The sequence below is a fragment of the Phacochoerus africanus genome, chromosome 9 (genome assembly GCF_016906955.1).
Source record: "Phacochoerus africanus isolate WHEZ1 chromosome 9, ROS_Pafr_v1, whole genome shotgun sequence".
Taxonomy (NCBI): Eukaryota; Metazoa; Chordata; class Mammalia; order Artiodactyla; family Suidae; genus Phacochoerus; species Phacochoerus africanus.
This window is the reverse complement of record NC_062552.1, coordinates 65730515-65741126: the sequence shown is the minus strand read 5'-3', so window position 1 is coordinate 65741126 and position 10612 is coordinate 65730515. Positions and strand designations below refer to the sequence as shown.

Below are 10612 nucleotides of genomic sequence, written 5' to 3'. Positions count from 1 at the left end.
TGAGTGGGGGAACTCTGACCTGTGCTCACATCATGTCTTGGGTTTCACCTTACTACCCTGTCTTCTATGTGCTCATCTTCCACTCCACCTGAGCTGGGGCAGAGGCCGTGACTTCTTCCTCTTTGTATCTCTAGCACCTAGCACAGGGCTTGAAGAATAAAGGTGCTTCACGATGCCATTGAATGAATGAGAGAGAGTCGATTCTCCAGGAGGCAAACACACAGGATATTTAGTTGCTGTGATGCTCCCTGTAAGATGGGGAAGTGACCTGAGATATTCCTGCCCAGGTCCCAGAGGTTGGGGAATGTTTTGGAGATACGTTTTTGACTGGAGTTCCACTCTGACCTTTCTTGCCGAATGAAACTTCAGCTACACCTAGAGCGAGCTGATGAAAATCGGGAGGAAAGGGGGCGAAGGAAGAACCCAACTCACTGACTCAGTTCTAACTCTCACCACTTAATCACTTCCAGTAGCAATTGAAGTTTCAATGCAAATACCCCCAAGCAGCCGGCTTTGGTATTTCCAGGCCCCACGTGAAGGTCTTCAAATTGCTCAGACTGGAGTTTGTTCCCTCTTTAAAGAAAAACCCTTCTTTCTGGAAGTGACTTGGTACATGTACCTATAAAGGAAATTCATCCTGAGGCTGAGGCAGGCAGAAGGAATCAAGGAACTCAATTCAAGGAAGTTGCCGACGTGACTTTTATTTCCCTCTTCTGTCACTTCCCTCTTTCCCAAGGCTTCCTCACTTCTACCTGTCCTGACAGGACCTTTAGAGTCTTGGAGGAAATCAAAGTGTCTTAAAGGCTCCCGGTCTGCTGAACTGTTTTCTTTGAAAATTTTCGTTCTTGTTTGCTTAGAAATTCGAGGAAGACTTTCTCTAGACTAGAATGTTTGGGTTCTAAAGTTTTTCTTTAGGGAACTCCAGGCTTCAGCCACCCAAACCAACGGCACAAAGGAAAACGAGTAGGTGTAAAAGAAAAAGAAAAAAAAGAGATGAAGAATTGGAAGAAAATCCAGAGGGTAAGAAACTGGGGCCAGCTACCTCCTGATGTATGCAGACAATGGAATCCACTCTGAAAAGCTGAATGAAGTCTGGAGAGCTGGGAGGCTGGGCCCAAGTGGGTCAGAAAAGGCCCCTCTGCTCCGTGAGCATGGAAAGTGTTGCCTCTTCACAAAAGCCAGACCCCAAGAAGGCTGCACAAGAGTGGTCCACATCCTTTTGTCCTGTTTCTCCAGCCCACCAGTACAGAACTGGAGTGATTTGTACATTCGACACCATTCCAGAGGGGAAAAGAGGCACATCTGACTGAGATGTGCTAAGGGCATCATTCCCAAATGGGGAGCCAATTTCCAACCTTTGTCCTTTGGGATCAGAGATGGATCTTTCTCCCTCAAGCCCTCTTATCTCTTCTCTGTGTTGGCAGAGGCACTGAACCTAACTGGCATCCACGTGTTAGATCATGTAACACCTGTGTTCAGGTGCCCCGGGATGGACAAAGAATTTCAGTGAGGGGTCTGGAGCACCTGAGAGAAGACAGGACGGTAGAGGGGCCACCACAGTGCTCAGCTCTAGATGACTGTGGCTGCAGGAGGGGGACAGAGCTGGCTTTGATCAGACAGTTCAGTTGATAGTGATACTCTTTGCATATGAAAGATCCTTTTTTTGGTCTGAGAGGAAGGTGAACATCTTATTCTCTTTGACATTTTTTTTGTGGGTCAGGAAAGGAATAATATAATAGTAATGTTTTCCTAGGTGTTAGCCGGAGAACATGAGGTGTATTGATACACCATTCTGTACTTTATAGAGCGCCAAAAACTTTCCTTTACTCCTCTGTCTAGGCAAGAGATGTATTTTACAGATAAAAACTTTGAAAGCATCTACACCCAAACTTCACAAGTTTCCGATTTCTTGTGAAATCACTTGCTTCTCTAGAATCGTTCAGTAGCATTAGAGAGGGCTGATGAAAAGGCTCTTCCAGTCTTTATAATCAATTTGGTACTGCCACTAGGAACAAAACAGGCTGCTTTGCAGGTGGATGGCATTTTAAAAATGTCAGCCACCTGAAGGCAAGCGTGTATTCGCTAAGCTAACCACCTGCCTGTCCTGCAAGGTGATCCTGAATAGGACATTCTCTCTGGTCTTGTTCCTTCCCGTGTGAAATACAGGATGTTGTGCAACAGTTTGCATTTTTCTTTAGCACTCTGTGCCTGGCACTCTGCTGTGCTTGTTACGTGGATTGTCTTGTGCAATCTACCAATGGCCCAGTTTTATCATCAGGGAAACAAAGGTGCAGAGGTGGGCACCTGCTAACACATTAGTGGGGGGTCCTGTTCCCCAGCCCATGTCCTCAGGAACTTCTAGTATCAAAATATGAGTACAACTAACTCCTCTTGGCTAAAGCTTCCTAAAGCAGAAGTAAGGTCCTGGCTGAATTTAAACCAGGAAGATGAAAGCAAGTGACAATGAAGAGCCTTCCAGCTGTAGGCCAACCAACTTGCTGCCACCCCAAGCCTCAAACTGGTGTTTCCTATCACCTTGCAACAGCCTCCCCTCCCACGCACCGGGCCTGGGGCTGCCTGCAAAGCCTGGCTGGGAGGCTGGTGTAGACGGTGTGAGAAGCTGTTCTCTGAAAGAGTTCCGTGGTTGGCTGTGGTAAATGCTCCCACACAATTCTCCACCTCCACCTCCACTTGGGGTTCGAATGACTCTCAGTGTAGGAGTCCCACAGCTGCCCGAAGAAGACAGTGATCAGAATTCTGTTTGTAAAAATCCATTTAATAAATATACATCTTAGAAGTACCAAAATAATTACCAACAAAATACATTATGTACAATATTTACAGCAGGGTAACACAAACCTTGACAGGTAGTGACTTTTAACCCCACCCCACTGACAGGTTTAACAACACACCTGATTCTAACATTTCCCCAGACACACCTGGGCTCCACCACTGACTCCATGGTGGTTCAACCAAGAAGCGCAATAAATAAAATAGAGTCCCATCAAATTAGGGATAACCTTTCCCCCAGGCCCCACCAAGGTGCCATTTAAAAGAGGTTCTCTCTGCATTCCGATGATCCTCCTTGGCGCCTTTCCAAAGTTCACAAGAATAACAAAATCGGGGCTAATCCACCAGAGCAAAATGTTTCAGGCCAGGCAGTGTGCGGTGTGGTTATAAGTACACCCTTTTTTCTTTTTTTTTCTTTTTTTCTTTTTTTTTAGAAAAATAAAACTCTTGATTTTGTACAAATGTACAAGTCCATGGTCTTTTAGACGCTTTCCAAAGCTCATAACGTCAGGCGCTGGCCTCCAAGCACGCAGTCGTCATAGGGCAGCTAAAAGGGGAAAGAAAGGCACGTTAAACTTCCAGAACTTTGCCAAAGGTGCTGAGGTGATGGCAAGGGCTGCTACTGGAAATAACGCAAGTATTCTTGGACTCCATTCCCTCTAACCCGAATCTGAATTAACTTCCTGGGCTGAAGTTTTCCTTTAAGGATCCTCTCCTTCAAAGAGAGCAAAAAAGCAAAAGAAAACCCCAAACCATAATCCTCCCCCTAAACCTACTCTTAGGACACTGCTTATGCTCCCTAATTTGAGATCCTCATTATGTTGAGACCCTCAGGAAAAGGAGGAGCTCTAGGGGTCCAAGAGCATTGCTTTTTGCAGACCCGTGAACAAGTTCATTGGGACTCACCTCATCCTCTGTGAACTCTGACTCCGTGTCATAGCTCTCTTCATCCTCGCTCTCTGGAAGCATCTGGAGGTTTTCTAGGGTCAGCTGGCCCAGCTGCTGCTGTATCCGGGTGCTTGGGCGGCCCCAGGTGAGCTGGTACGGGGAGTAGCCCTGGTAGGTGACTCTGTTGACATCAGCCCCACACTTCAACAAGAGCGACACCAGGTCGGGATTCTGCAGGTCCACCGCAAGATGCAGGGCGGTTCGGCCATTGCAGGGCTCCTGAAACCAAAAGGAATTTGAGATGCTTATGGCTGAGTCTGAGGTTTCTGCTAGCAACAAGAGCATGTGATCTTATTGAGGGCTGAATGCCCTCCATCTGTAGGCTTGAAGCACCCACCTGAGCGTTGACATCAGCACCCAAAGACACCAACAGCTCCACAATGCCCAGGTAGCCATGGATCGAGGCTAAGTGCAGACATGTGTGGCCTAGAGGACCAAAAGTAACAAAATATAAGCACTTGTTGCCACCCTCACTTCTCAGAACTTTCACCTATTCTTTTAAGGGATGAGGTCTTCTGAATTTGAAGAACCCAGACTCTGGGTTCTGAATGGACTTTAGTAAGGCATCAAATGCATACATGTTTTAGTAAGGCCTTGATGCATACATGTTTTCTCAGCCTTTCACGTGTTGGGAGTTTACACCTTGCCTTAAGTCGGCCCACCTCTCCCTTGTCTGTGTCACGTGCCCTCTGATGCATAGGGCAGCCAGACGTACCATTGTAGTTGGTGGCCTGCAGAATGGAGTGGAGGTGCTGGGTCCCGCGGGGCTGAGTCAGGACTCCCACACTGGCCAGGCAGCCCTGCTCACAGGCAAGGTGTAGAGGGGTATTTCCTCGAAAGTCTCGGAGCTCAGGATCACAGCCAGCTTCCAGAAGTGCCTCAGCGATTTCTGGCTGGTTGGTGATCACCGCCAAGTGGAGTGGAGTCTACCAACAGAAGAGGGACAGAAAGGATAAGCCATGGATCAAACCCACAATCCATGTTCCCCTTGAACCCTAGAGATATCCTGGTTGTGCGTGCCGCTCCTCCCAGACAGATACAAGGGGTTAAGGAAACAGACGGGAGACCCCAGGTGGGCTTCATAAAAGCCTCACCAAATCAATGGGATTTTTCCTTCCTCTCTAGGATGTTGGCTGATTCAGATGTAAAAGCTCAGGGCGGATCATGACTAGGGGCAGTTAATTGGGAAATCATTGGAAATAACTGTGCTAGATCCAGCTCCATCAAGGGGTCAGAGAGGCAGAACCCAAGAGGCACGGGGCGGGCAAGCAGCGCACCTGCTGCAGGTTGTTCTGGAAGTTGAGAAAAGCCAGATCTCCCTTCACTTGGCGGACCACTTCCATGGTCAGTGCCTTCTCTTCATGGATGATGGCCAAGTGCAGGAACCTGAGGGGAAGAGAGGGAAAACCCCCAGGGCTGGTGAGTGCACTGCGTGGGGCCCAGGGAGGCACAGCCCGCAGGGGATTGCGCAAGCCCGGGGTTTCTGGAGGCCGAGGCCGCGGTGTTTTCCGCGAGGTTATTATGAGCTGAGTGTTCCTGGCAGGCACCCAGGGACTTTCCGCCCCCCCCCCTTCCCCAGGCGGCGGGCGCCGGCCAGACCGCCCCGCCCTCCCGCCGGGCCGGAACGCCCTGTACTTCCCCTCCCGCCCGCCAGCGGGGCAGAAACTCCCGCCCCCCCTTATGCAAGCGGGGACTTCGCGTCCCCGTGGCCGCCCCGCCCCCGGCCGAGGGGACCCGCAAAGGTGGGTGAGGGGTGGGGGGGTGTGCACGGCTGCAAGGTAGAGCCGTGGGACCACGGCCCCAATCCCCGATCCCCGGCTCCCACGCGCAACCGTGCACCTTTGCACCGCCTCGGGGTCCGTGCACGAACCCCGATTCGCGGCCGCAGCGCGGGCCCCGCGCCTCCGGCTGCAGGCCCAGCGCCCCCACCCGGCCCCGCCACCCGGGCCCGCGACACTTACGAGTCTCCATCCTCGGTGAGCTGCTGCTTCCAGGGCTCGGCGCCGCGGGGCGCCTCCTGCGGCTCGAGGCGGATCTCGCGCAGCTCCTTCACCATCTGCTCGTACTCCTCGTCCTTCATGGAGTCCAGGCCGCTGTCGTGGCGGTCGTCCAGTAGCCGCTCCTTCTTGAGCGCGTCCCGGGGCCCCTCCATGGCCCACTCCTGGCCGGGCTCTGCGGGCTGGAACATGGCGCGATGAGGGCTTGGGCGCTGCTCCCTAGGTGCGCGGGCCACAGGCTGCGCGGCGCGCTGGCTGCTCGCGGTGGCTCGGGCGGGCGGGACGATGGCCTCGGACTGTTGTGGGCTCGGCAGCGCCGCCGCGGCGCCCTATAAACGCTGGCAGGGGATTTCTCCTGGGCGGGGTCAAGCTCGGGGAATTTCCAAGCTAGTCAGACCAGAAAAGAGAACTGGCCTCGTCCTCTGCTGGGGGAAAAAGAAGCCTAAACCCCGCGCCCGGGTTCATCAGAGAAACTCCCTGCGATGAGCCACTGGGGTCATGTACAGGGAACTTTTTAATGCACGCTGAGTGGCTGGAAAGTCCTCCCGACCCGGCCCCCTTCCCCGGTACTTCCCTGCAGCCTGCAGTCAGTAATCCTGGCCCTCTGCATGGAACCTTCTTTTCCCTGGGGTTTCCCACGATCGATTTGATTTGGGGTCGTCGGCTGCTAAGATCCCAAGGATGGAGAACTGCTGGTTTGCTGACCTGCCGATGCTTTCCTTTTTTTTTTTAATCTCTTGAAAATGGGAGTGGAAATGTTGGCTGGATCTAGGGATTCACTTCCCTAAACTCCTGGGGAAGGACACACTGAGGGTGGAAGGTCGCCGGGTGCCTCTGCGTTCCTACCAAAAACCAGGCTCCTGGCAGTGCAGGGACATGAACCTCCCCCCTCCCTCAAGCCCCCCTCAGGTAGAAGTCGTGAAAGCTTTAGCATTAACAGCGTAAATGCTTAGAGAACCCTCAAATCATTTCCTCGGTATGAACAGTCCTGTTGACTGGGGGAGGAGCAAGCACTCTGCCCTGGATGCTGGAAAATGCTGGATATGACTGGGCTATTTTTCAGGGAAAGCAAGGTGTTAATTTTTATAGCAAAGGTTGTAGATACTTTGCAGTGACAAAATAATTACTGAGGTCGTGTTCCTCCATTTGCACTGTGCTGCTACAGAGAACCTACTTGTGGGGGCCGCTTTCTAGAAGCATTTGGAGAAGGTGGCTAAAGAATGGGTTGAGTAGTATTTTACCCAAGATTGGGCCTTAAAGATGGCTAAGAAAGTAGTTGCCAGGCATACAGCAGGAGGCTCAGGGCAGCCCCAAGGTGGCCTTCATCCTGCCCCTGCTGGCTTCTTGGGGGACAAAGGAGGGGGCAGCAGTTGGACCTGTCCATGCCATATGGGTAGCTACTCCAGGTTCACCATGTCCAGGTCTCAGCTGCAGAAACAGAAGTATGCTCTCTGCCCCATCCCCACCTCCTAGCCAATGAAAGGAATGCATTCATCTACTTCTAGAAATGGTCCAGGCCCTAATAAAGCAACTTGGGTCAGACTTTTTCAGAATGCACCCCAGGAAGCTTTTATAGTTTTGCAGAGATTTCTCGTGATTGTTGCAGTCATCTTCAACTCGACTGGCCATGCACCAACCAATCCTTTTCCTCTCCTCATCTCCCCCTCCCCAATACCCCCAACTCTGATATCTGAATGTAGGGATGACAGACAGAATATGAGGGACAAAATAAAATCAAGAAAGAAATATTTGGGGTAGTAACGATCACATAATAAAATGAAAACTGTCCAGGGAGAGACTCTGTATGTCTTTGTAGGCATTTGATAGACAAATACATCATTATTAGGCAAGGTGGCATGTGACGCTAAGTAGGAGATCTCACTTCCCAGCTCCACCCTTAATGAGCTGCACATTAGTTGAATGAATTAGCTACCTTTGCTATGGGGTACCTTCTTTTATAATAACAAGGTTGGATTTAATGATATTTAGATTTTTTTCCAGATTAAAAATGGTATTACTTGGAGTTCCTGTTGCAGCTCAGAGTAAACGAGTCTGACTAGCATCCTTGAGGAGGCAGGTTCGATCCCTGGCTTTAATCAAGGGGGCTAAGGATCTGGCGTTGCTATGAGCTGTGGTATAGGTCACAGATGCCGCTTGGATCTGGTGTTTCTGTGGCTGTGGTGTAAGCTGACGGCCACACCTCCTGGGAACCTCCTTATGCTATGGGTGCAGCCCTAGAAAAAAGACCCCCCCAAATGGTATTAATTGACCATGAATACTTGTATAACTTTGCTTAAGGGTGACCATGTCTCTTGGAAATATCATAGGATAAATTTTTAGAAAGACTCCAGTACTTTCTGCAACACATTCTGTTCTCAGAACTCATCTTGCAAGGAACAGTTCTGACTTTCCTAAAAAGAAACTGAAATGCAGAGAAATTTACCTAGGCATCCCAGAGCAGTTCATCTCATTTCTATCCCAGCATATTAATCATTTAGCCAAAGAGGTCATGGTATTAATGTTTTTGAAAACACTTTGTGAAACTGTGACTGAATACACTCTGATTTGGAAGATAATGCAAACTATTCCAATTGTTGGATAAAATAGAATATCTGGGGATACTCCCATCTGTTAAAAAAAATAAACTATACACACACACACACACACACACACACACAGAGAAATATCAAACTCTAAGTGCCCCCACTTACAAATACCTTAGAGAGGATTATTAGCTGCAGGTTTAAAAATGATCATTGAACAAATAATCATGCAGAAGTCAAAAGTATCTCAGGAATGTGTCTTTGCTCTTCCTGTGACAGCTTTCTGTTGCTGCAGGCCTTGGGGAACTGGTGGTCTTTATTCCTGATTGTTTAGTGTGACACCTAGTGGTAAGAGTCAAGATTTGTCATGGTGCTGTGGAAATCTGGGGAGGTGCTGAGCCTGGATGACCGGTCCCTATGGTGGGGATTCCCAAGGAGGTACCTTTTGTTTTTCTGCAGCCTGGGAAACAGTTTTGAGTAATGTGCTCCAATAGGTTTTCTCTCTATCATATGCTCTGTATGGTTTGAATCAACAAACATGACGACTTCAGAGATGGAGAACATGCTTGGAAATCAGAAAGCTCGAACAGATGGAGCAGAGGAAGACAGAAAAACTGATTTGGGGTTTAAAAAGATCTTTGTAGACTCTTGTGCACTTAAGGGTTCTCCCCACCTGGTTCTCAAACATTTGAGCAAATCTGAACCATTTCAAAGATGTTAAAGTCTGTTAATGTCATTTGGCTTTGGAGTTCCTGTCGTGGCACAGTGGAAACAATCCGACTAAGAACCATGAGGTTGCAGTTTCGATCTCTGCCCTTGCTCAGTGGGTTAAGGATCTGGTGTTGCTGTGAGCTGTGGTGTAGGTCGCAGTCGCGCCTTGGATCTGGCGTGGCTGTGGCTATGGCTGTGGCCAGCAGTTCTAGCTCCAATTGGACCCCTAGCCTGGGAACCTCCATATGCCCCGGGTGCGTCCCTAAAAAAAAAATGTCATTTGGCTTTATTTTCTTTTTAATGCAGAAGGTAAAGGAATGATTAAATTAACCTCAGAGCCACCCAAGATGCAGCCATAGGGAAGGAGAGGATGGCCAGTGATGCTCATCTGATTCACAGTGGCCGGGAGCACCATCAGGGCCCAGTGTGGCTGCAGGCCTTTGCTGTGCTCTTCCTGGGTGGGAGGTGCACAGTGTGGACTGAACTTTCTGCCTGACGTGCCCTGTGGCCTGGCAGCGTGGAGATGTTTCTATAACTTCAGCCACGTGGTCCAACACATTTGGCTTTTTTCTCTTCTTCTTTTTTTTTTTTTTTTTTAGGGCCGCACCTCAGCGTATGGAGATTCCCAGGCTAGGGGTCGAATCAGAGCTGTAGCTGCTGATCTACGCCACAGCCACAACAACGCCAGATCCGAGCCGTGTCTGCAAACTACACCACAGCTCATGGCAACGCAGATCCTTAACCCACTGAGTGAGACCAGGGATCGAACCCACAACCTCATGGTTCCTAGTCAGATTCGTTTCTGCTGGGCCACGACAGGAATTCCAGAAATTCTAAATTTATATTCTGCCTCCAACCCCAGGCTCAGTCTTCTTTCTTCCTGTGCTGATTACCAACTGCCTCATCCACCTGCCTCAGAACCTGGGGGGTCCAACCTCTGGCTCTTTCCCAATAGAAAAGTAGCAGTCATGGAGTTCCGTCGTGGCTCAGTGGTTAACGAATCTGACTAGGGACCATGAGGTTGTGGGTTCGATCCTTGGCCTTGCTCAGTGAGTTAAGGATCCAGCATCGCCATGAGCTGTAGTATAGGTTGCAGATGTGGCTCGGAGCTCACGTTGCTCTGGCTGTGGTGTAGGCCGGTGCCTATAGCTCCGATTTGACCCCTAGCCTGGGAACCTCTGTATGCTGCGGGAACGGCCCTAGAAAAGGAAAAAAAAAAAAAACTTCGATGACTTCAGGGTTTCTTTTGCTATAAATTCTACAGTCTAATAGGGAACCAAGTTTTTGACTCAAATACCTTTCCTTAAGGGCCAGGACATCTTCACAGTTGAGCGAGGCTGGCTGTGCGAGTCTGAGAGGAAGTAATGGCATCTATGACTGAGAGAATGTGTCTCTCACACTCAGACAATTTTTATTTGCCAAGCAGCACTTGGAGTTCAGCACACATATCCCATTGTTAGAGAAAAACCATCAGCAAATGGATTTTGATGTGAAAAATTTCAAAATTTAAAGTGTTGCATAGAACCCCACAAAGTGTGTTCCTGCATCTTTGGGCTAAATCAAGTCTGCAGGCCCCGAGTTTACAACCTCTTTTTTGGCCAAGGTCTGATGTTTTCGTGGTGC

The 10612-nt window shown here is 49.6% G+C and overlaps 1 protein-coding gene across 1 annotated transcript; it reads right to left on the bottom strand.

Annotated features, from left to right (window-relative positions):
• Positions 1–2755: 2755 nt before the first annotated feature.
• Positions 2756–6297, bottom strand: NFKBIA (NFKB inhibitor alpha). The gene is made up of 6 exons (XM_047796239.1): positions 5700–6297; positions 5016–5124; positions 4454–4664; positions 4076–4164; positions 3697–3957; positions 2756–3337 (listed from the first exon to the last, which is right to left on the bottom strand). Exons 1-6 carry the CDS (start codon positions 5924–5926, stop codon positions 3290–3292), a joined length of 945 nt encoding a protein of 314 aa, XP_047652195.1. The 5' UTR covers positions 5927–6297; the 3' UTR covers positions 2756–3289.
• Between the last annotated feature and the right edge of the window lie 4315 nt (positions 6298–10612).

What these genes read in the sequence shown, in the direction of transcription:
- NFKBIA (XM_047796239.1), bottom strand. Translation starts at nt 5,926, where the DNA reads ATGTTCCAGCCCGCAGAGCCCGGCCAGGAGTGGGCCATGGAGGGGCCC. An exon ending in GCAGGCCACCAACTACAATG is followed by an intron (nt 4,165 to 4,453) that starts GTACGTCTGGCT and finishes TTGGTCCTCTAG; the next exon opens with GCCACACATGTCTGCACTTA. An exon ending in CAGAGTTCACAGAGGATGAG is followed by an intron (nt 3,338 to 3,696) that starts GTGAGTCCCAAT and finishes TTCCCCTTTTAG; the next exon opens with CTGCCCTATGACGACTGCGT.